Source organism: Serinus canaria, chromosome 6, assembly GCF_022539315.1.
Source record: "Serinus canaria isolate serCan28SL12 chromosome 6, serCan2020, whole genome shotgun sequence".
NCBI lineage: Eukaryota > Metazoa > Chordata > Aves > Passeriformes > Fringillidae > Serinus > Serinus canaria.
The window spans coordinates 10,894,040-10,920,335 of record NC_066320.1 but is presented as its reverse complement, the minus strand read 5'-3'; the positions used below and the strand labels follow the sequence as shown (position 1 = coordinate 10,920,335).

Genomic DNA, 26,296 nt, shown 5'->3' with positions numbered 1-26,296 from the left:
CATCTGTGGTTGGGTAATGCTCTGGGAAGTGGCTTTAACACTCATCAGCGGACTTCTGTGACCTGAAGGTTGATTTATACCCTGAACCTTTTATTCTGTGGCCTGAAAATATTCCCAAAATTTCCTAGGTATCTGGCTTAGTTGTGGTGTGCATTTTACATCATTCATGTAGTGGTAGAGTCTAAAATCAATGTGGATCCATGTTAAAAATGAAACTGAGTTTTTGAATATAAAGATTTACACAGATAATGTTTTGTTATGGACATTTAATTATATGATAGAGATCATGCTGCTTTTCCTTCTTCTCTTTCTTAATTTTTCTAACTGTACCAGCGAGTTGGAACTTCAATCTGTAATTTCCTAAGGTAGCTCTTTTTAATCCCATGCAGCATGAGAATCCCAGTTTAGTCCAGCAGGTTGGTTTTTTTGTTTCCATTTCTTGTCTTTTGTCACACTGACTTCACAAATTCTAGGAACATTTAGCTTCAGCCTTGAGTCCTGAACCTGTTGACAGTGGAGATTTATGAAAGGAAGAGTCTGCTTTTCTGCGAGTATATTCGTGGTAGCAGTGGCATGGAAGGAAATCTGGACGTTGTAAAGATTTGTATATTGTCATCTCCTTTTGGCATGATCATAACAGGCGTCCTTAAGGAGAAAATGGGAATAGATAAATATATGCTGTAAATTTAAGCTTTGTTAATTTTTTATGATAAAAGCTATAAAGCCAGACATCTTTTTATTCCTCATACAGGGAAACTCTGTTTCATGAGAAATATTCACAGAAAAGTCAATGCATTTGAGTCACATACCATGACTTTAAAACCCAGCTTGGTTTGTTGATGACAATGTTTCTAGTGTGTGTGTGGGGGTGTTTAAGGCAGAGGTAAAGAAAGGTGCTTCTTAATGGACTCACCCAAGTTTTAAATTTGCATTTCTGTGGTATTCAGTTGAAATGTGAACTTGTGTTTTCATTATATGTTGCAGTCTACTAGCCTGTGAATATTGCTGCCTTGATCAGGAAAGAGGGGAAGCAGAGGAAATGAGGTTTTTTACTGACACTTAAGCTTAAAACCATGAGCTCTTGAGGAAATAGTGCAACAAGCACCTTTGCAGAGGAGTTGTAAAATCAAAATCCTTGATAAAGTGTGCATGGAGATACTGTGCTGTACCAAACCCTGTGACAGGAGAAGCCACTGGAGGTGCTTTCATCTTATGGACAGAGCAGAAAGCATCAGTTTCTCCATCTGTGAAAAATGTAAATGTATAAACTTTGTGTTTCAATATTCTTTTTGGGTCGGGCTGCCCTAGAGCTAATCGCTGAAGGATGGCAGCCCTTCCTTTGACTCTGGGTCTGTCACTTACAGTTTGTTTGTACATCAAAAACGTGTAATCAGAATGACTGCTCTGGTAGCCTGAGTTCAGAATAAATGTCAGCATCAAGGACTCTCTGTGTGCATCAGTGCAAGCCTGGACTTGGTGCAGACCTTGATGTAGAAGAAATAGCTAATATTTAAAGACAGTAAGAAGTTACCCAATAGAGAAGCTGCAGCCTAGCAGCATTAGCAAAATCTTATCAAAAGTGACTGTACGTATTAGAGATACAAAGAATTGGTTCTCTTCTGTTGGCAGTGGAGGGTGTAAACATGGGGCAAAGTTTTAGCTGTTACAGTAAAAATGTTTGTAAAATAAAAAAGGCATTGAAATAGCTATGAAATATATTAAGCAAATTCAATCTTTAATAATCAGATGAGGATTGTTTTGTGCATGCGCTCGCTTGGCAGTCCACAGTGGCTTGGCATGCCCTCCAGCAAGGGAATGGGCTGGAACCCAGAAATTCACTTAGAGGAAAATAAAGCTCTTGTAAAGTCCTGTAAAGGCCCCTGCAATTCAGATTTTACTGCTGCTTTTACTATTGTTTCTTTTAGACTTCTCTAGTTCACTGCTGTCCTTGTCAATGCTGCGATGTAGTTCGTGACTGTCTCAAAGGCAGTAGAGAAGAGCTGTCTAGAACAGGCAGCAGTGCCCAGCACATATCATTAGTGGTCTGTCGGCCCCTTTCCAAGCCTTGTCAATACAATTCTGCCCTTCTGCTGACAACATTTATGCTTTAAGACAACAGCATAATGAGTAGCTCCTGTGTGGTAATGACTGAAAGTCCCCAAAGGAAAAGTTCTGTTTTATTAAACAGGGATGTTCACAGTTGGGGTAGTGGGGGTTCTTATCTTCTTTTTTTGTTATTTATTCTTTTATGATGGCAAGTGTAATATAGATTTTTATGAAACTATTTTAGAAACAGTCTACCTTGGAAGAGCACTTAAGAAAATGTATTTGCCAGAGTGTCTTAAGAAATTAGATTTTCAAGTGAAGGTGTGTCTTACCAGTATTTTAGTTCTTAAATGTATATGCATTAGAATGATACAATAATTTATTTTAAAAAACCCAATAGCATAAGAGCTTATGTTCTGCATTTGATTACACAGATCACCTAAAATATAGTAATCCTCACCTAAAATATAGTGAATAAACCAAAATGCTCTGTTAATTCAAGACAGAATTAAATAAATAAATAAACAAATAAGCTTGAAGTTGCAGTGAGATTTCACTTCCTGGACTGAAAAATTGAACTGTAGGCTTATAGCTCCCTTGAGTGTTTGGAAAGAGAATAGCAGCTCTTAATAACAGCACTTTGCTGTGAGGGGTGGACGTTCATGTCATTACCATTTTTCTGGCAACTTTTCAACACCAGCAGCAAAAGTTTTCATTGATTGCCTCCTGCTGTAAGGCAGTAATTATACTACTCTGTCTCTCTTTCATGAGCTGCAGGAATTGGGGAAAATAAGGGAAGCTGGAGATATTAGCTATGGATAAAACACAATTCAAGCTGAGCTATTTCCTATTTACTGCAGGGGTCAAGCAGGCTAATTTTTACACATCTGCACTAAATATAGAAAATAGGTTTTCCAGTGCAATGGTGGAGAATGCAAAGTAAAAATTCGATCCAGATGCTCTAAAGTCATCCACTCCCTAGAAAATGAGAAGGTACTGCATCCAACTTGTCTCTGAAAATCAGACTCCTCTCGCCACAACCCAGGTGCAGGGTCACTGGTGTTGATCAAGAACAATTAAACATGGTGCAATTATCCCAAACTGGTTCTGTTACATTTGGCCAAGGTTCTGTTCATTGTTGCAGTCCAGTGATGCTGAGGAGAAGGAAGCCATTTGTGAGAAATATCAGTACTTATTTCACCTGAGCATGTTTTCTCTCTGAAGGTGGCTTAGGCAGAGGAAATGGATGGAGGTGTTTGTGAACTGCACTGAGCTGTCAGAAAGTGATCCCTTATGTCTGACTTCATCTATTTATAATTGACAGGAAGACTTGTGTTCATTTTGGTGATGCAGAATCAAGTGCAGCTGGAGGAAGAGAAATGGGGAAATTTGAGCTTAAGTAGTAATGGAATGCAGGAGTTTGTGCATATAAAAATCTTTGACATAAATCAACAGGTTTCAAATCAATTGTTTTTCAGTTATTTTCATGACTTGGGATTGTGAAAACGTAGTATTCTATATTTATTAAAGAATCAGCACAGTGATCTTGATCTGTATCTTAATGTAGGAAATGTTTTTTGAGGATGATATCCTTTTAACTAAGATAATTAATTAAAAGTTGTCTTTGCCTTTAAGGGTCTTTTCATCTTATCAAGTATGCTGAACAATTTCTGCAGATAAGTGTCCTGTGATTTATTTTTATATTTTTATGAAACAAATCTATTTGGTTGTCAGTACTTTGTTCTCCAAATTCCTGCTATAATGTATATCTTCTGTGCGAGCTCAGCACTGTTAGAGTAAATACATGTGAAAGCTAATTAAAGTATAATAAGGGTTTGGAGCACTTGTATGTCACTCCATTATTAATTGAGGGTTTTATGGTTTTGATACAAGTAGTGTGTCAGTTCTAGCACAGAACAGTGGGACACGTGTCACCGCTCTTCTCTAGCTTTTCATTAGAGCAGTGTTTACATACACATAAAACAGAAAGCACATGAGATCATACACAGAGTAAATAAATTCTAGTAAGTATTCATCAATATAATTTGTGCTGCAGTACAATTATTTCCTTGTCTTTCATTTCAGCTGGGTACTCCTACAGAGCAAAATTGCATCCAGGTATTCTCTAACAATTAGGCCATATTTTAAAGAAGAAGTATTCCATCACACAAATAAGGAAAAGTGGTGGAATCAGGATCTGAAGAATTTTCAGAAACCCCTGCAATCTCTCACAAAAAGCTTTCCATGCATATTAATTTCTGCAATGGATAGTTCAAGTTCTACTAACCCTGGTATTTAGAACAGTGAAGCATCAAACATTTGTCTTTTGCTAAAGTAATAAAAAAATCCCAAAGCAAACAACAAATTGTAAGAATGCAAGAGGAAGGAAGCTTCTAGCCTTTGAGGCACTTAAAGAGGAATTTTCTCAAACTTACATAGAGGTACAGGCTCTGGAAGGAAAGTGTAGGCACAGGTTTGACCTCGGTCTGAACTCCCAAGTGAAGCGTCAGTAGAGGTGCTGTCCTGTTCTCTGGTAGATCCTGGGCTGCACAGATTTTCCAGTCTTGAATTGAGATATGAATTAAAATCTTGGCAGTTCTCACAAATCAAAATTAATTTCTTTTTGATAAATTTAGGGTCTCTCTTTGATCTCTACATTTTTAATATTTTTGTTCAATATGCCTGTTATAGGAAACAAACTTTGTTTTTGTCAGATCCATCTTTCTCCTTCACCCTCTTATTTTCCTATACCAGAAAATCTTTCTCATTTTGCTGACTAGCAGAATATTTACTACTATACCTAGTTATATATTTGTATCATATGCATTATATGTTATATCATACTATATTTAATATAAAATCTGATATAATATTTCTAATTAATTTCTGTACATTCAGTCTAAAATTCAGGGTCATTTTCAAAGAGTGTGGGAATCTGGTGAGGAAAATCACAAGAGAAGCAATTAAGTTAAAGCAGAGCAGTTTAACAGGTCTGGAGTATATTCCAGTTAAGGACTGTTTCTGCTTACCATCACTTAGTACGGACCTGTTTTCCCTGGAGGTACTGTGTTCTGTAAAGCACGTGTATTTCACTGAGGCTGCTGGTACTGAAATTTATTCTGTTGTTCTCCAACAATTGTGCTACATGTAAATGTACACAACAGGTGACATTTAGCAATTATCCAGCTCCATAAGTTTGACTACAACCACTGTAAGAAAATTCTGCGATGAATCCCTACAGTGATCTTTCCCCAGTCCACTCAAACCTAGGCTCCAGAGGGGAACCTTTGGGAAAAAAAGAAAAAAATATTAATTTTCACTTTAATACAGTTTCTTATGTTCTTGGGCTCATATCATATCTGTTACAGTTTCTGTAGTGATCAGCTTAAAAACAACACATCTAAAAGTAAATGATGTCATGCTGCTGAGCTGTGTAAGTGGCTTGCTAGTCAATTAGGAGAATGCCACTTGTTCTCTGTCACTATTGTAGTGACTCTCAGACCCCTCAGGAGTTACAGCAAGGCAGGAGCGCTGCAGCCTCAACAGCTGGTGGCAGAATTTGGCTGAAGTTTTTGTATAAAACCAGGAGAAGGTCAGTGACTTGTGCTTGTGTGAGAGGCAGCGTGCCCTGCGTGGTGCCTGGGAGCCTGGCTCACCCTGGTGCCTGGGAGCCTGGCTCACCCTGGTGCCTGGCTGGGCAGGCACTGAAGGCAGCTCTGGGTCCCAGTGCCACCACTGCCATGTCCCCAGCTGGCACAGCTGACCATTGAATCCAAAGTGGTGTTTTTAGCTCTGCTGTTCTGTACTACTTTTCTGTCAGGTGACAGTGTTTTTCCTAAATTACAGACTTTTTGGTTTATGAGGGCAAGTTTATTTCCTAATTGTGTGGAGACTAGAAGGGAATTAAGTGGGCAAGTCCTTTAATTTAAAATATGAAAGTGTATTACTGGCCTTGTTCTCTGATGAGTCGAATGTTAGGTATATTAATACTAGTAATGGAACATAATGGTTACTAGTCAGAAGTAAAGATAATTATTTCAGGAACACAAAACTAACCTTGACAGATAATTGCCTGTTGAAATCTGATGCTGTGCAAGAAATGGAGGATTGTTAACAACAGACTCTCGTATTCATCTGTTGTATTATTAAATCCTGTGTGTTACAATGGCAAGGCCATCATTGCATTAAAAGCATCTCCCTTTTCTTGGAGATGCATGTCAATTTCTGAATTAAAGATTTTGCTTGCCTGGGGCTGTTCTTTTCTAAATTAACTGTTTTGTTTTCCTCCAAAGTGCTGAGATGCTCAGAGTAAATTTTGTCAGATGTAAGTTATATAAGTGTATACTAGTTGCTGAATGAAAAACAACCATCATTTCCATTTTGCTGATTTTTTTTCCCCCTTTTGTCTTTTAAAAAAACCAAACCGGTCATATTGTTTTTAAATGCGTATTTATCCAGGAGGCACCTTGAGATCTGTGAAGATTTTCATTTACTAGACAAAAGTGTACTAGCAGGAACTACTGAAAAGAAGTTTGAAGGTAACAGACACTCAGGCTCAAGAGAGAGTTTTCAGTTACATCAGTAATGAAACCCAAAATAACTTTAGTGAGTAATGTTATAAGTCAGCCATTTGAATTTTTAAAATCAAGAGTAAACTTCTTGTTCAAATGCCTAGTGTAACCTAAACCAAGCAGTGGTCATTCAAACTTTGAAGAGTGACTATGAACTTCATAAGACATCTGCTAGTTCAAAAGTATTTGTTTGAAGTCTGTAGTTCCAACTTGAAAGATGGTTATAGGCATTGTTTGGGAGAATGCCTTACAGCAGTCAGGTCTTCTTCTATATCTAATAAAAATTTCCTGCTCCTTCATTTTGTGACTAAAATGTTAAACTGTATTTTCTGTAATCAAGGTTGAAATTAAGAATATAATGTTGCTGTAGTCACTTTAGGAGTTTTCATCAAGAGCCGTCCCCAAATGCTACTTGACGATAGTGGCGAGCATAAAAAGCACTAAAAACATCTAAAGTTTTGTAGGACAAATTGTGTTCAGAAAAAAATCAATTTGTATCAAAAAAGGCATTATTTACCTAATCATTCATGACTGGAAAAAAGCCACATGAAAAATTGCCTTATTTCAAAAGGCAATCATGAAGGCTTCAAAGTACATATAATCTCATTTCTCTACTCTCATTTTACTTGCTTTCTCTCCCTGCACTGGAAAACTGCTGTCATAACTGTATCTATTTCCTGTAGGAGCTATTAGTTAGTAGCATTACATCCGCTTAAACGTGATCACTTTTCTCTTCTGTGTGTTACTGATACGCTATTATTATCCCATAATATTGCTCATCCATCAGAGCTTGCCATGTTTCCTGTGCTGATTGTAGTGTGGAGAGCTGAAGTGTCCACTAAAAAAATGTTCAGAGATGCCAGAATATTTTAATGATTCTGTGATGCTACAGAGCACAACCTTCTTGTGGTGCATTTAAAGCTTGTAATGCGAATTTTTTCTCTGCTTTTAATTCCTAAGCAAAGCTCTTTAACCATCAGTTTTGAATGTAACCATCTCAGTTCCTCTTTATTTAATTGTCAGATTCATTAAAAACTCCATCTGGCTTCCATAGGAAGCTTGCACAAGTCCTTGGAAATGGATTTTTTTTTTTTTTTTTCAGGACACAAGGAACTGTGGCCAGGATTAGAACCTCTTCCTCCTGTAGCATACTTGCCAGATGGCAAGTTTATTGTATCTGGTTTTAACTCACTAGGGCTTAAAGGAATGAACACACCTCTGAAAAGTGGGTGCTACATTTCTACTTCAAAGGTCTCCTTTAAAATTAGCCTCCAAAGATTTATGTGCAGAGAGTGGTTGTGACCTGGGCAGTCTGTTGCGTATCTCTCATCTCTTTCAGTGCTGAGTCAGGGTGATGCAAGCCACTTCACAAAATCCCAGTAGTTTCACAACACTGGGTGAGTCTTGCTACATAGCCTAATCAAATTTTTATATATATAGATATATATTTGTATATATATATTTGTTTATTTTGCAGTATTGTAAAGATTCTTCACTTCAAATACTTGTTTTCTAAGTAAAATGTGAAAATTTGACATATTCACTGGTGTCGCTTAAAACTATCCTTGCATATTGTCCTCAATATGGTACCTGCTCTGTACTGAAAACTAACTTCCCAAAGGACAGATTTTAGTTTAATCAGTTTTAGGTTTGAAGTGAGTAGAAAATGAGAGTGTGTCTATTTAAATCTCTTACAGTAGCTTTTTCTAATTTCTTGAAGTGGCTTTGAAACTTGTGAAATACATTTCCAGATAATTAGTGTGTAAATGCTAAATTATTTTGTTAAGGAATCCTCCTCTCTTCAAAATACAAAGCATTGTTTTGCATTTCTGTTTTTTCCCTTTCTTTCTGACAATGGAGAAGACTCCTCCTGTGAACTGATGCCCAAGAGCTTCAGAACTTCTGCAGCATCAATACTAGCCATTTCTTTCAAATGCAGAGCAGTGGGGATGCTGACTCTGCTGAGATGTAGTTGTGTGCAAAGTTTCAGGTATTCAAGTGGCTGTGTCTGTCATAATTATTTCTGTGCTTGGTTGAACACTGTACCTGCGTGCAGTGTGAGCCCTCATTTGTAGAGCAAATTATATAAAGATTAGCACACTTGCCTAAGATAAGGAAGCAAATAATTGCAAGTAAAATACTTCATTTTTCTCCCTTTCTGCTTCCCATGACACACATTGATATTGTTTATGTATACTCTGTATAAGCTCCTTCTGCTGGAGGTGATTTTGTATCTCTGCAGTGGTGCTGGTTCTTGTACTGCACACAGGACTGTTCACCCCAGTCTTGGAAATAAGGAAATAACAGCTACTGTTGTGTAAGCCTCATTTGTATGCATTTGTGAGTTGAAAGTAATTTTTTAGTCTTGAGTAGTGATTTTTCAGTGTTGAATTTTTTGTGAAGAAATTTTCATTGTTTTAAAATTAAGTTTTTACGCAAAATACCTCAAGAGGGTCTATTTACTTGCACTTGGAGTGGGCTTTGTATTTGAATATCACCTTGTTTCTCTTGTTACTGAACCCATTTATTAGGAGTTCTAGCAGCACATATTCCCCAGGTTTTCCTGCACTTTGGAAAAGATGAAGGGACTGAAAAAATATTTGTAATTTAATACAAATATTCAGGAATCTTACTTAGAAAGAAGAGAGGGTGATAGTGCCAGAATAAAAAGTAATAATTTTTTCTGGACAGAAAATGTCAAGAATTAATGCTTTTCCAAAACTATCAAAAAGACTGGTTGATAGTTCTCTTTGAATTGAACCTGGTTGGGTTCTCTTTGAATTAATTCCTTTGGAATGAATTCACCTACCACATTACTTTAACGCTTTATTCATATATTGCAAAATATATGTATAGAAAAAATAATCGACCTCTGAAAACCTGATGGATGTAATTGCATCCAGGGATACAGATGATGTCTGAATGATTGCGAGGTACAATGGTTTCTGTGGTATTTCTAAATTAAATTAGAGCTCTCTTGTTTACAGTTTGTTTGTGGTGCACTCCATTCAGTAGAACAGTGTATGGATCCAATACTAATGCAGAATAAATACGTGCTACAGCTATTTTGAACATGTTTTTATATCCCTAATTTTACTTCTGCGTTACCATCATTTCCAGTTGTATCTGGTTTGATTTAAGCTGAGAGAACTTTGTAGTAGTAACATATGGAACTTGTTATTGTTTACGTTTGTTCAGCAGATGTGTGAGCTTTTTATATGCCTGACTCCTTATCAGTTGGATGAAGTGATGCATAATTCTGCAGTATGCAAGTATTCAAGTTGGATGAGAACAAGCACTGTCAGTGCATGTAATGTCCAGGAGTGATAGTTCCAGTATTTCAGTCTGTGTGATCATTGCTTTGTCCCCTCCTTGCAAATCAGGCGTTCCCCTGTGACCACATTTGCAAGTGAAATTGGAAGGGAAGCACTGCAAACAGGTAGAGAGGCCATTGCACAGTGGCATGGTGAGGTGAGATGAGCTGAAGAAACCAGCACCAAGGGGCAGTTGAGCCCTACTCAAGGTAAATGCCTTCAGTGCCAGGGTAGGAAATGGTCCGATCAGTCAGAGTCATTGTAATTAAAAAAAAAAAAAGTACGTTTCCCTTCTCCCTCACTTCTCAGCTTTCCTATCTGTCATGTTTAAAATACTTAAAACTCTTTCAGTATTTTTTTTAAATAACTACTATTTTCTGTCTCAAAAGTATCATGCTGGCCTCTTTAAAAAGGGGGAGGCAAAAAAGGCTCTACAAGAGGGGTTTTGTGTAACCTGAGGAGAAGTGTGCAAGCCATTAATAAATTTTTGTGTTTTCTCTCAACAGAGAACATGTTTAAAGGCTTTTAAAGTGTGTGATTTCATCTAAAGTTTTTTTTCTTTCTTTGAATATCATCTATGAGGTGATGGAATTACAATTGAGAGCACCAGATAGGAACTTAAATAGAATTTGGCAAGCAGAGCTTCTTTAAGCATTCATCTTAAACTGGACCTTGTCTACAGCAAAGCAGTTTTGCTTTCAAAAAGCAGCTAATATTGTAATTGAACATAAACAATAGGCTGTATCTTTGGTGGCTGTGTCCTTGGCTTCAGTGAAGTAAAACTGTATTTATTTACACCAGAGGAGGATCTGCCTTTTTCCACGTATTTTTTAATGCTTCTTTACTTCTTAGAGAATGAAACCTTTGTTTCTTTGGAAACACATCTATTAAGAAAACACCAGTGCCAAAATCACTTAACTGTGTCTGCCTCTTCTCTTGTGTGCCTTCCTTTGCAGTGGCCTTGGGTCTCTACTTCCCCAGGAAGGAGTACTTGGAGAATGTCTACATTGACGAGCCAGCGGGAACGCCGCTCCTGCGCATCCATGCCTTGAGGGATTCACGTGAGGAAGTGGCCCACTTTCATCTGTGCCAAAATCTCATAGTTCCTCGAGCAAGACCACAAGAAAATAATTGGTTCCAAATCAGAGAAGAAACAGGACTTCTCTACCTCAGCAAAAGCCTGGATAGAGAGGACTTTAACATGCTGTGTAAGTATGAGAAAAGCAGCTTTTCTTTTTGAGGTATCTGTTCTTAAGGAAAAATACATTCAAACAAAGAGATCTCTCCATTGGAAGATGGGCATCAAATTTGAAAAAAACACATCTGACCTTTTAAAATGAGGAACCAGACCTAATGAGATCCACAGCAGTATGCCAAAGCAGATGCTGATCTGGGACAGATTCTGTTGCTCACACTGGGAGCCCCAATAGGGTGGGACAGTTGATTACTGGAAATATTTTTCTGTGTGTCACAGCTTTACACTGAAATTTGCAGTTTGTTCATCTGCTGGTGAAAGTTAGACCAGTTCCATTGTGTTTGGGATTCCAAAACAAATGCTGTGAGAGTGGACCATTATGTAAATGGTCCTCGAATTCTGGTGACTTGGATTCACAAATTACTTTTACATTTAACACCAAAGAGCTCTCAGAAGAAATGGTTAATTGATCTCTCTCCCTTTCTTGAGATTTGGTTTTGTTAGAGAAGCTTACTGTTGAACTACAAAAATTCATTATCTCAGGGTTTTTTCCTCTTCTTTTATGCTCTAGCAGTAAATTGATTTTGGTGATTGTGATCTATGAGGAAATTAGTTATCATTAGATGGTGGAGGAGGAAGTGGATGAGGAGTTAATGGCATACCACTGTGATCAGTTGCAGAAATTTTATTGTTGAAGAGAGTCTGTAGTAACTGTCTTCAGTTTGTAAGATCTGTATATCAACACTACCTTCAGACATAAGTGCCTTGATGTTGAAATTTTCAACTTCAGACACTTAATGCTCTATTTTTGAAGTGCTGAGTGTTTGATATTTCATCCATTTTTGGTACTTGGCATTCATGTATATCAAATATTTGTGCTGAACAAAGGAGGAACAGCTACTTAACACCCGAGAGCCTTGTTTTGTTCCTACAGATCAAAGTGACCTAGAACTTCTTTTCAAGTGAGTTAGATCTATTACAGAGATATTACTGTGCTGTCTGTAGTCAAGGGAATCAAAACAAAGCTTGAAGATGTATTAGTAGATGCCACAGGTTGATTTTAACTTTGATTTTATCTTTTGTCCACCTCGTCATCGTTGAAAATGATGAAGCAATCTATTCTCTGAACCTAGACAATTTGGTCCATACTGTTGGAATGCTGTGATTGAATTGTTAGTCCTGACATGGATTTGTCCTGAGTATCTGTTGCCATCTCATGCATCATTTTTCCTGTTTTCCACCCCGCTCTGCTCTAGTCTCTTCAAAAGCAGTCCTATCAAAGAGTTGATTGCTGCCAGCGACGTGTTTTTATGTCAGCGTCTTACAGACAGAATGCTGATACTGAGAATGCTGTTTTTGAGATTCTATAATGCAAAATTGGTGCCATGCCCTATAGTTTTAGGCTTTTTTGGATTATTAAGTTATAAGGTCTTCCCACCAGCATCTGGCATATTGAAGAGTTGCTTTGCCACTTAATAAGATTAAATGATCATTTATGGAATAATGGGCTAGGGTAGAATATAAGGAAAAGAAATGTTGGCTTGTCTTCTGTAAAATATTTCTTATGGCGATTTCTTCCTCCTGAAGCTGTAGGAAATTGGATGCCATTGTCCAAGGTGATGCTGTATGTCTTCCTTTCATCCCACCCTTTCCAAGAGAAGGAATGTGACTCTGCTACACGCACCACGGTTTTCCTCTCTTTGATCAATGCTACTGCACCAGCTTGCAGTTCCCTGACAGCAAGGCAGCTTTGCTTCACAGAAATGGATCTCTCCTTTCACATCAAGGAGAATAAACCGCCTGGTACATTTCATCAGCTCCGGTTACCTTCAGTTCATCATCTGTGTCAGAATCTCAGCATTTCCTACAAACTGCTTGCAGGTAAAACTGGATCTGAGCCGCTCACGTACTAGCAATAGATTCAAACAGCTGTACTGTTAAAAGGTCTCTTTTGAAGTAGATAATTTAGATTTTATAAAGGAAGTTCCTTTACGAACCTAAACTGAGCCTGAAGATTTTGCCTTTGAGATATATAGAGGAAATGGTAAGGAGGGCTATCCCTTTCCCTAAAGAAAAGATCAGTTTTATAATTTTATACCTGCTAAAAGTAGATGGAGAATAAATCCTGAGCTTTAAATTCTGCTGCTTCTAAACTGTAGGATCTTCCCATATATTCTGTGCCTTCTCCCTACTCTAATATAACCACACAAGTTCCTTCTGTTTCACTTCTGAATCTTTTATTGTGCAGTCATGCTGTCCAAGTGGATTTACTGAATTGCAGAAAAGTATTAAAGCCATCAGAGCCCTATACAGTAAGTGATTGTGGCTGTTTTGCAGCTGAAGGAGTTCCCTTTCGGTACAACGAGAACACCACCAGTGTGCGGGTGACGCAGCGCCTGGATCGGGAGGAGAGGGAGAGATACGAGCTCATTGCCAAGTGCACCGTCAGAGAGGGGCTCAGGGAAATGCAGGTGGAGGTGCCTTTCCTGGTGAACGTGTTAGATGAAGATGACTCTCCTCCCTTCCTTCCCAATGGCACTGATACTGCAGATGCTGTCGTGGAGTTCAACAGGAAAGAGGTAATGTTGGTAATGTTCTCCTTTACCTAGTCCCTGAAGTATGAGCACAGCACTGGGAGGCAGGACTACTGGGTAGCATCATGTTTTACCTGGATAATGGATCTTGGCAACAAGCTTATCGCCACACTATGCTCTGTAGATCTTTGATTGTAAAATGCTGTTTGTAGGATTCCTTTGCCCCATCTTATGTCTTACTCAGATCCTAAAGAAAGAGGAGTTTGGGGAGTTTGAGTTCTGTGAAGAAATTTGAGCAGTTTCCAAGGACAGAATGGACACTTGCTGAGTCTGTGGTCAGGATCACTTTGGGTCTCTCCATACTGAGCTCTGCTGTTTGTTACGGGGTTGCTTCCCCCAGGGGATTGAAACTGTGTTGTTAGAGCAAATGTATGTGCGTGCCTGTCCCATACATGCAAATTTGTGTAATGTATCAGGACTATGTTCAGAACATTTATTAGGATGCTGTAGAAGTCGTGGTTGATTTCTACAGGCAAACCACTGCACCTGTGAAGTTTCCAGGCTGGTAATGGCAAACTCCAGGATCTTGTTTTAATGGTGTCCTCCCATTTTCCCTTACTATGCCAAGCTGATCTTTCAAGAGGTCTGAATCCCTGTGTGTCTTTGCCCCTGCACACGCACAGCCCTTGCTTCAGTAGAGAAGTACACATGTGAGCTCTTCAGAGGAGCAATGACCCTTTTTAAGTCAGTGGGATAGAGAAGACTTTCTGTGGGGGGGCATAAACGTTGTGTGTTTCATGAGAGAACTTCTGTTTCCTGACAACAAGTTCTCTTGGTAGTCAATTTTCCTTTGGAAGTATATTTTGATTGTATTTGTGTCTGGAAGGGAAAAGACTGATTTTAGGAGTTTGCTGCCATCTCCTGACTAGAACAAGTCTTGACAAGACACGAATACATTTGCCTGGGTTTCAGTAAAAGTTGTAAGGTCTTGTTTGACCAGTATTTCAGTCTCCAAAACAGTTATCAGAAGAAGAAAGCTTCAGGTCCTTCAGCAGTGCCATTTATTGTTTCCTACCAGGGCACTGTTCTTTCCACGCTGACTGTGTACGATGCAGACACCACACCTATTTACCCCCTTGAAAGCAGCAGAAAGAAATACACAGGAACCATCATTACTGACGATCCCTGGATAAGTGAAACATTTCGTGTAGAGCACATCTTTGATGAAATCCACTTCAGCCCAAATGGCAGCCAAGTGAGGGGGACTCGGCACGAGTACAGTAAGGACTCTTTCTTCAAATAAAGGAGAAGTTGCTTTTTAGTAGCTGACCAATAAGTTCTTGAATTTTTCTGAGTGTTTTGTAAGTATTGAGCCAAAGAAAGCTGAGAAATTTCATGTAAAGAAAACACTGAGTTTTAAATGTGTACTGAAAAAGTGGAGCTTGTGCATCTCTGCATAGGGAGTTTATGGGATGATGATGTATAAACTGATAAGCAAGAGGTCTTGATTGTAGGATTCTTGGCTTGGTAGGTAGAAGGGAAGAAGGCCTCCCAAACATCTTGAATGACAGAGAGCATAAGAACATATTTCATATTTAACTTGCCTTCTATTTCCTATTAGGAAACTTGGATGTGTATAATTAAATTTGGTGCATCTGTTTTCGTTGGGCTTGCAGTATTAAAAGATGCATTTGCAGATAATGTGGGTTGCTAATAGACAAATCTTTTCCTTCACAGAACTGGTACTGAATAAAAGCATTTCAGTCACAGAGCATCGTTCCTTCCAGCTGGATGTTTTGGTGAATGACACAGAATTTCATGGCCCAGAAAGATCGGTGATGCTTCATTTCAATGTCTCCATCCTCCCTGTCAGCATTCAGTTTTCAAACATAACTTACCAGTTCACAGTGAACAGAAATGCTGAACGTTTTGCACAAGTAAGAACCATGTTAATTATACTTCCCATTTCTGATGGTGCTTACGAGCTGGATCACTGGGGCCAGATGCATTACAGTGCTCATTGGTTTTCACTGTTTTAAGCAGAATCACTGAAAAATGTGTTATCACTGTGATTGTTGCTGGATGTAGGAGGTAGCAGGTAGGCTGGGCACTACGTCTCCCACCACTTAGTAACAGAGGAGGTGCCACACATGGAAGTACTAATGGCGAGAAATAATTTGTTGTGGACAGGAGGACTTGGAACCATGAGTGGCTTAGGCATGAATAACTGCAACAATGTCAAGGGCAAAAAAAAGGCATTTGTCCAGCTGTTGGAATCTCAGTATATTAATGGCTTTTCTTTAGGTAATAGCTAGTCAGTAATTCATGTGTTTCCTAATTTAACCCTTCTTTTAGCTTAATCACCAGCATTGCCATTAATAATGCTTTCCAGAGCCACTTTCTAACAGGTTGACATTAGTCAGGTGAAAATTACAATGTAATTCCTATGAAACATGTACATTAATAAGGAACTAGTTCAATGCAATTAATATTATGAAAGTATTAAAAACATCATTGACGAACCCTTTTGGGAGAGCTGCTGGAAAGCATGCCTTGTAAGTATTGCAGCAGAGAGGAGGACTGAGATGAAAATATGATCATCCCAGTTGCAGGAAAACAAATTTATTAGAAGAATTTTAAGGAAGAATTAAGTTTTATTAATCTTTAAGCCTCTGGCTAATTTTAAAAAGAAAGAAAAAGGGAAGTTAGGTGTATTGCATATCTAATCTGATTAAATGTGTTGCAGCTTGATAGCTCTTCAGAGTACGGAACAGGCTGTATGTGACCACTGAAAATTCTACTGCTCTGACAAGGGACATTTTGTCCATAGTCTGTGCTGAATATCCTAAATAAGAAAAAGGTACCTAGTGTGCTCATGTAGCAGCAGCCTCACTACAAAAGCTACTCCTTAATGACATTTCATGATGCTTTGTGGCTGCAGTTTTTCAATTTGCAGTCTGTTAGAAACTTCAGAGGATAGTCTGTTCTTTTTGTGCAGATCAAATTATCTCTGATGTTAGGTTTGAGGCTTTTGTAGCATCCGGCTGTGAAAGCTTTACCCTCGCCTGTTGCCTGGGGATAGGGTGAAACCTGGGTTTCCCCCTAAAAGAAATAATAGCACAGGTATGTAAGATACTCACAGTCTAACTCTTGCATCTAGAACTCGTGTATCTGTGTCACAACATGACTGCAGTTGAAACAAATGTGGACACTTACCTGTTAGGTGTGTATGAATTTAGATTAATGAATTATGAATTGGTTGGGTTGTTTTCTGTGTGAATGTTTTTATATATAGGTGTATGCATACAATGTTATTGTGAATGAATGAATTCTAGATTAAATTTGGACAACCATGGTTATCTCTGCATGCCCTGGATTGCTTGAACACTTCAGTTTTAAAATCTGAGAGAACGTGGACTTTTTTAGTTTTAGGGTGAAAAACCAAAAAAAAAAGACAGTTAAATTTTAAAGCTGTTGGTGTGGAACATTGTCATGAAAGTCAAACATCTGAAAAGGAATTTTAGGATTTTCAAAAACAGTGGCATTTCACACTAATTGTGCAGTTTCACTGGGTGGCAGTAGTAGCAGGGGAAATTGTTCCTGGCAAGAGCTCCAAGTCTCTGGAAGGAGATATTTTTCTTTGTGCTGCCTAAACACAAATTCAGAAAGAGATTTTGTACTGATTCTTGAGCAGCGAAGTGCAAAACTCATCCTGACTCTGGAGTTGGTGTTCTCAGTTAGTTAAAGTGTCATCCACTTACTTCTGAAACTGGGTTTGAGTTTACAGTGTGCTCAGCTTGGAGCACAAGTCAGTGTAAGCAGCTTAGTCCCCAGCACTTGACATTATTAAGGTTGGCTGCATAATTAGCCTTGATGTGCCAGAGTAGTCAGGGAAAGTACTGGGCCAAATCAATATGAAGGCTGAACTGTCTCCTGCCCTAAGGAAAACACAGGAGCGTGAAGAAATTATGAACTGCTGGGCTGATGCCATTTGTCTATTTGAGCAGCTAAATGAATTGAATAACAGAGGCACAGCCTGACAGTGCAGGCTTGCCCAGTGGCATTTAACTTATCAAAGGACTTAAAGCTCTATTGACATTTACCAAGACAAATGATGAATTACATTGGCTGAGATTTTTAGAGAGGTTATATGTTCAAATGTTCCTGGAATTCAGTGAAGAGGAACAGTATCATTATCCAAACTTTATTAAACATTGGAACTTGAAAGATGGATTTTTCTGTTCTTATTTCTAATAATGGTATTTCTGTGTTAACTATTGGGAGTCTTGCAAATTTGTAGGTTTCTCCCCATAAGCTAATGTTAAACCTGACTACCCTTTACCCTGATTACTTGTTTTTTCACCCTCATGAGAAGGGGGAAGTAGCTGCTTGTATCTTTTTTTTCTGGAGTTTTGTACCTGAGAGCTGAGCTGGCTCCAGAACTTGTGGAGCAGAACAAAGTTATGAGGTTGGGCTTTCTTCAGCAGAATCAGGCAAAAAGAGAAAGTCTATCTTTCTCATAGAAATTTCTTGAGGGAGGCCTTTATAGCTTCTTCTCTAATTACATGGAGAAAGCAAAACTGGCCAATGTGCTGTTCTAAGGAATAAACTGGCTGATCACCTCTTCAGATTTTATGGGGTCATCTGAATTTACAGGGTCTTCTCCAACCCCACTGAAGGAAATTGCTGTGATCAAAAAGGTGCCTGGAAAGAGCAGGTTTGACAGAGTAGGCAGAAAGGGCAGTTCAGTGTGGTCTGTGCAAAGGTTAATACCATGGGTCATCACTGTGTTCTCCTCCTCCAAGGAGCACCATCTGAGCAGTAGCAGAGCTCTGCCAGTTGCAGTGTGGCACCAAAGCTGCGCTGACGTGCTTCTGGAAGGGACATGTCTAGACCTTGTGTCTAGACAGAGTTTATGAACAGTGGAAATCTTGTCTTCTTCCTGCCAGTCCCAGCATGTTGGGCAGAGGAGACAGCCAGAAAGAAATGTCCTTGCTTTTGATGGCTTTAATAGTCTTTCTATGTTATCCTGCCACCTAAAATCCCAACAGGAATGGTGCCAAATGGCCCACCCATCAGTGATGTGAATGGGAATAAGTTAGATGAAGTGGGATTATCCTAGACCAAAGTATGCTTCTAGAACTACAAAGGCTTCTTCTCTGACTTTAAATAGTCCAGGTTCATGGGAAGAGGTCTTAGTACACAAGAACTTCTTTGTTTTATAACATTCTTTAGTAAGAATGCTGGAACCAAGATGTACAGATATGCTTTTACCAGCAGTGGTGTTTCTTGAAAACATTTCTTAACTGCAGCATTTGAAAATAATCCATCACCAAGTTCCTTTCAATAACACCCCACCCTTCACATTGTGGTTTTCCCTGCAAAGAAAGCCAATGCCTGTGGGCCTGATTGAAATCCCACTCTTGTAAATGGAAAAACCAAAGTGAGCTTTGGACCAGTTCCTGTAGGAGCTGGACAGGAGATGGGGCTTTACATTCCTGTGCTTTTTAGATGATGTGTTTTAGACTGAGGAGTGTTCTAGCCTAGATACTCTGGCACACAGAAGTTCAAATATGGCAAGCCAACGTATTTTCATTTTTAGATTAAAATGTTTTAAAATTGCAAATGGGAAACAAGGAGGTTCTTATTCCTTTCCAGCCTTCAGAGAGCTCTTCTGGCTGGAAACATTTTGACTGTAATATTATAAAAACTATGTAATAGCAATTTCTGTGTTTTTTGAAGAGTGTCTCAGCTTTGTTCATACTGAGCTCTTTGATTTCTCAAGGATGACAGAAGTTTTTTCAATGGTCAGCTTGGGACAGAACAGAAATTGAACTGAGAATTTCCCAAATCTCAGGGTCTTATTCCCACTGAACTCTGCTGCCCATCAGCAGTAGGCACCAAATAACCACTGAGTCTGTGTCAAGGCTTTTTGCATTTTCACTCTTAGTCTGAAGACAACAGTTAATACTTTAAGTCTCAGTTTTTACTGAGAATAAATTACATTTAAAGCATTTACCTACTGCATTTGTAGGAAAATAACTAATCTGGAAACCCCAAATAAACACTGAATTTGGCAAGGTATAGTATGCTTCATTTTATTTCAGATATTTTTGAGAAGCACTAAGTATTTTTTGTGTAGATTTTTTGTTCCTGTCAATGATTTCTTTGTTGGTGTTTGAGCCTAGGTGGGAAAGATCTGCATTGAAAACTGCATGAAATTCCGTGGTGTAAACATCACCTACAAGTTGCTGTCCCCCAACTCGAGCTGTTATCCTGTCAGCATTCTGCAAGGCCGAGAGGACAAATTTGGGAGTCTCTATGTGAACGATTCCTCTGTGCTGCGCAGACCCGAATGCAAGGAAATACAGTACACTGTTCAAGCTACTGACAGGCAGAGCAGGAAACACACCAAAACCCTCCTCACTGTTGTCCTGGAAGGGACTCGTAAGTAGCCCAGTCAGAACTATTTATTTATTAGCAAGCATTACTGGTATGAGGTGATGCATTAGCAGGTGATCTCTAAAATGATGGCATTGACAATGAAAATGAATCTGAGCTACAAGATAATGGATCACAGAGTTTGGATTTTGAATTTTGATTTGTGCCTTCCTGTAGTAGCTGTTTGTTTGAAGAGCTAATGTACAGAAAGGTGAGATATTGTATGCAATTCATAATGTTCATGATGACCTTTGATTAAGAAGAATCTTGAGCGTGTGTGTGTGTCTATGTGTGACCTTTATTTTGTATTTCACATATTCCTGTGGAAGAAGAAAAAGGGTCTATTGGAATATGTGTGTGTGTGTGTATCTATCTATTTGAAGAAAGAACTATATGGCCTAAGTATATTTGTTCACTGATTTTTCTTCTTCCTTCTCTCTACAATTTTTAAAATAGTTTTCTTAGTATTCATGTAATCACACTGAATTCAAGTTCTTAAGGGCAGCGTGATGACCCACCCTTATGGGGAAGGAAGTTAAAAATATGCTGTAACACCCACAGAGGAGGATTTCGCTGGAAACATACTCATTTATCTGCAAACTGCATTGCATTTTATGCAAAACCGTACAACTGTCCCTGATCAGCACCTCTGTTACATTTTATCAGTTCAGAACTCCTATGCCAAGAGCAAATGTGTTGAAGAAAAAGAAACAAAAACATACAGTGGACTTCTCTTTTTGTACAAGCCTCGTATTTTCTGAATACACACATTTCTAGCTGGTGCTCTTTGGGTTACTACTGTGTTAGCCCAGGAACTAAGTATTTTCCCCTAACTAAACATTCTGTATGAAGCTGCTAGTATTTGTGCTCTCCATTCTTCTGTTATCAGTATGTTTGCACATATCTATGGTTCTAGGCAGTGACAGTGTGCTGTCAAGCAGACATAACCATGCCTTCATAATCTTGCTGTTCATCTTTTATTTCACTGAGAAGGAACACCTGGGCTTTTCTTTAATTGTTCCCTAGGTTTACTGATAATCAGTCAGTTTTGAGTCTTTCACTGCTTTATTCATCTGTCTTCCTGTCTATCCCTAAAAACAGTTTTCCTCTTCTGAGCTGACCTGCTTGTGTGCTCATTTCCCTTGTCCTGAATTTTTCCCAACAGTTTTAAAAAAAGAAGAGGACTGTCCTGACTCTTGTGCTATAAGTAAGCACCGTGCTGAATGTGAAGAATGTGGTGGCCTGGGAGTGCTAACAGGAAGATGCCAGTGGAGACAGGGGAGTGGGAAAGGTACATTTATGTTGTGTGGAGTCAAACTTCTGTTTGGTTGTAATTGTGCCTTTGAGTTCCATAGATACAAACTGATTTATTCTGGATGGAAAAAATGGTATGGTGAACTACACAGAAGCTGGGGCTAAAAAAAATATAATCATAACACCCGTAAGAAATATGCACTAAAAAGTAAAATGAGGTGAGGTTGAAAGGGCCATTCTTCATCTTGTCCCTGGTGATGCTGAACATGATACATAAACCAGCAGGAAGTGAACTGAGCTTGCAGCAGTGTGACTGGAGCAGGTGCACCCAGCAGACAGTGAGCACAAAGCAGTGTTTGTGCTCTGGAGCACAGATCTGATGGGTAACAGCACTCGACTCTTCCAGAGCAATGGTTCTGTGTCAGTGCTTGATCCTTTCAAAGTGCCTAAGTGCTCTACACATGCTCTACAACCACTTGTAACCCTCTTATTCAAGTGGGTGAACTTGTCTAGAGAAATCCTCAGATGTGAAAGCTGCTCTTCAGTCTCAAAGTGGTCAGCTAGCTCTTTTTCAAGCAGTATTCACAGTAACTGCAAGTGACATGACCAGAGGGCTGTCAAAAACAGAAAAGATAGCAAAAAATGGTTTCTTCCATTTGGCTTTATTTGTTGTCTTGCCTGTTACTTTAGCAGGTGTTTGTAGTCATAGATGTTCATTTAAAAATGCACCATAAGCTGTGGTTTGGAGTGTTAGTGTGCCCTGAGAAGATGCAATGAACTTTCCTTCCTTGTGGTATTAGTGCAGCTGTTTCTCTGTTCACAGGGATCACCACAAACTACTCCACGTGCACCCCAAGCATCAAGACTTGTCCGGATGGCGTCTGTGATGTGGTGGAGGGCAGAGACCCGGCTGTGTGTCCCCAAGACTGCACAAGTAAGGAATGTTTCAGGATGGGCTTGCTTTTTTGCTACACCTCTGATCCCTTCTCAAATGTCACTTTCCCAAGTATAGATACTTTTAGCACCTCAACATCTCTGCATTGTCGCACTTGCATTTGAATCATACAATTGAGTTCAGGTTGTGGGGATTAATCTTGACCTTTTTTGAGCCAGGTAGGTGACATCCATTGGCTGACTGATGGAGGGATAAGGTGTTCTCAGCAGTTCCCATTCTGCTGCCTGTTCATTCACAGGTGGTGATTTTCAGTGGAGGTACTTGCTGAAGAGGTTCAGGTTCTAGGCACATTAATGCCCCACTTCCTAGCTCAAGTACAGTATGACAGGAGCCAGGCCTATTTGAGCTCCTGGGTAAATAAGTGAGAAGAAACAAATTTCTTTTTAAAATAAATGCGTTTACAAAAGATCATCTGGGGAAATGCAGCTGCCCTTTTTTTGACAGGTGGCCATCAGAATGATCCAGTGCCTTACCTATTTGAGTAAGGTCCAGGCAGATAGTCATATGAGCAGAATTCATGAAGAACTGAAATGCATTTGTGTTGGATCTTTTTACTTGAGCGTATATTTCTACACTCCACTCATGTACCTGTGAATACCTGCAAGTTCACAACTCACTCTGAAGGTACACTGGGTAGAAAAAACAGTGTAATTCTCTTGAGCAATTTCCATCTTCTGCAAGATGATAATTTTTAAGTGGATCTTTTTATCTGACAGTCTAATTCAGGAATCAAGACACATGTTTCTTGAATGCTGCTTCTGACTCTGACATCATATACTTCAAGTTGAGATTTTACAATTGAGTCTTAAAGGAAACTAGCATTTTCAAAGCCTGGAACTTAATGTTCTTCTATAAAATTAATTACTAAGGAGGCTTCTTAGTATTTCTTACATGCAAGAATGGATTATGTATTGTAAATTAGTGTTACCAGAAAGATAATTATTTCATCAGAGTGTATAAAAACAATCCCTTAAGTGGGAGAAATGCTTGAAGGAAATGCAAGTAACTTCTCTAATCATCTGAAAAGAATTCTTTAGTGGTAATAATTGAAATAATTTGTCATTTTGAAAGTAGAAATATTTGCGCCAGAGGCTGCAATGCTAAGATATGTACAACATATGCAACATCAAATGTTTTGCTCAAAAGAAATATTGTCTTTCTGGATAACAAGCAGGCAAGTAAAACAAGTTTTCAGGATGTTATGCAAGCCCTTTTAACGCCTAAGTTGAATAATTGTGTACATGACTTAACACAATTGAGAACCTGGGCTGATGCCCAAAAGCAGTATACTTGCAGACAAAAAAATGAGTGTGTTCTGGGAGCTCAGAGCTGCAGGAATACCATTTTATCAGCTTTTACTGGCAGGGTACATTTCTTTGGAAATGCCAAACAATAAATAGGCCAAGATGTGTTAAGATCAAGGATATGCTTTAGGTTGTGAAAATACTTATTTCTGTAATTCATTTGTCATTATGATGGCTATGTCCTTGAGTCCCAAAATTGCTTTCTCACAGTAACACTATGAATATTACATTCAAGGGCACTCAGCTGAAGCAGCTGGTGCTGTGGCCGTGCCTATCAAATAGAGGCAGCCTAACTGCATTCTTAGCAAGTGGCTTTCAACTGCTCAAGAACAGGTTAGGTAGGACTGGCTCATTCCCTGCTTCCATCTAGTTTCAGGTTTTCAAACATAGGCAGATGTAGATAAATGCATACAGTTTTCTGTGGCAAATGGAAACTTTATTTCATCACCTCTTCATGATGGAGGAAGTTGGCTGGGAAGAGGCAGGGAGGATAATGAGTAATTTTTGGGAACACCAGTGCTTTTAGGTGTCAGCGCAGAGGGCAGTGACTCAGCAGAGTCTCTTCCAAAATTAACCACCTGAGCTGACTGTAAAATGCTCTTTGTGATAAAGGCAGTTTAGAGATAAAAATGTCACTGCTAATCATCATTTTTATAACATACACAGAAAAAAAATTATTTACTTGGAAATGCAGTTGCTGTTACTTTGCATGAAGAACTACTTGAAATCAAGAGTACGAGTTTCTGCAGTTCTTTTGCTAATATTAAATAATGCATTTTTAGATAGTGCAATTCATTTTTTTTTATCAGTTGCACTAGGCATTTACTGTTAGTGCTTTGCCTAGACTGTCCTGTGGCATTTTGCAGAGGTAGTTAAGTGTTGTCTCCATGTGGCACTGGAACCAATGATACCTAGAACAGCAGGCTGACTTTTCCAGGGTAAATCGGCATCAGAAGCAGGAACAGAACTTAATAACAGCTAATGAGGACTAATGTGTAAGTAGTGCAAGGTCCTCCCATTTCAGGATCTCAGCAATTCCATGTCCCTCAGGAGTTCCTGTCATGATCCCTGCACTGTGCTCCCTGGTCAAATTTCAGATTCATACTGGGGTAAACCCATGGAAAACTGAGCCTTTTCTTTTCCCTTTACCTACATGTAGGAATCTTAGCCTGTTGTCTTTATTTGATTAGGTGGAAACATTATTGGTGGCCATGGGAAAGGCATTGGAAATCTTGGAATTAAGTCAGGACATGGGATTTGTTACTGCTTCCCAAGACAGAACTGTTATTGTGAGAAAGATGATATCAAAGGTAAGTCTAGCTGCTGTTCTGATAGTAATCTTTTTCTCTGTATACATCATGTCTATACTTGTGGCCGTGTTAATAAGCCATATCTTTGGTCAGAGATTGCGAATACAAAACTAGTGAGGAGCTGGCACCTTGACATCCACTGTGGAGCCTGAAAATTTCCAGAATGGGTTATTTTTAGCAATGGCTAAGGATTCATTTTTATTCATTACTACTTGACAAACAAGTCGGTCATCCTTTGATTTTCAGCTGCATTTGCATTTCTGTGAGACTTACCTGATATTTGCAGAGGCAGCTAGGAGAGTTAAAATAATGATTTCTATTACTGTCAAGTAATTCCAGCTTCTTGATAATTTCTGAAAAATCTCAGCTTCAAAATGTCAGAGATAACCATCACCCATGGTGTCAGGAGGAGGAGTGCATTATTTTTTTCCTTGACCTTTGTTTAAACAGAAAAGCTTTGTGCAGTAGTTTGAAACAGACAATGGATATTTTAAATAGTTTTCATTTTGGCTAATAATAAACGTAGCATGAAGTAGTTTGCATCTTTAAAACTGACCTATTATGCAGAAGTAAGAGGCCACAAGCAAAGTTCTAAGAAGCTTTTCTTGGTCCACAGAGCAACTGTGCGATGACTTGTGCAAGACTGTGATCACCGGGGCAGTGGTGCTGTGCTTTGTCATCTCCGTGCTGGTTTCTTTCTACTGCATCCACCGCTACCACAAGAACTCCCCGAAGGCGCCCATCGCCTCCGCCGAGATGACGTTCCGGCGCCCTGCCCAGTCCTACCCCATCAGCTACTCCTCCAGCAACGTCCGCCGCCCTTCCCTGGACTCCATGGAGAACCAGGTGTCTGTGGACACCTTCAAGATACCAGTAAGCCTGATGCCATTTTGCATGCTCTGTTTTGGTGTCAGCCTTGTTTGTGCGCGCAGACGATGTTACAGGAATGCAGTCCATTCATGAAAACACCCATTACCTTCAAATAGCAGCATTGGGAACCATGTGCACTGAAGATACCTCATGAGTAATTGGATAAACATTTTTTTATTTGCTGTGTAAGGCCAGTATCTTCTTCCTTTTTTATTATGCTTTAATACATTGTAACATTTTAGGTTAATTTAAGCCAGTGATTTTTACTGCAGATGTAGCTGCATCTGACTGTACTGTGGTTTTACTTTTAACATTGTCCAGTTAAGCACTAACAATCGGCAGGTTTTTACTCTCTATGATGTGCCAAAGTACTACAACAAGGCTAAGTTTCAAACATTACAGAAAAATCCCTCCTGAGATCTCTTCCTGATTTCTGATATACACATTGTAGATATCAGTTGGTGTAGGAGTTTTGCCCACATTTAAGGACTTTTGCCCAGTG

The 26,296-nt window shown here is 39.1% G+C and overlaps 1 protein-coding gene across 2 annotated transcripts in view; it reads left to right on the top strand.

Annotated features, from left to right (window-relative positions):
• Nucleotides 1–26,296, top strand: part of RET (ret proto-oncogene) — a 74,380-nt gene that overhangs the window by 30,468 nt on the left and 17,616 nt on the right. For both annotated transcript variants that reach the window (XM_018911003.3, XM_018911002.3), the window contains exons 2-11: nt 10,888–11,139; nt 12,714–13,007; nt 13,464–13,705; nt 14,739–14,940; nt 15,398–15,597; nt 19,849–20,107; nt 21,267–21,392; nt 22,179–22,289; nt 24,805–24,924; nt 25,541–25,797. In XM_018911003.3, coding sequence (XP_018766548.1) covers nt 10,888–11,139; nt 12,714–13,007; nt 13,464–13,705; nt 14,739–14,940; nt 15,398–15,597; nt 19,849–20,107; nt 21,267–21,392; nt 22,179–22,289; nt 24,805–24,924; nt 25,541–25,797 — 2,063 coding nt within the window. The remainder of the gene's footprint in view (nt 1–10,887; nt 11,140–12,713; nt 13,008–13,463; nt 13,706–14,738; nt 14,941–15,397; nt 15,598–19,848; nt 20,108–21,266; nt 21,393–22,178; nt 22,290–24,804; nt 24,925–25,540; nt 25,798–26,296) is intronic.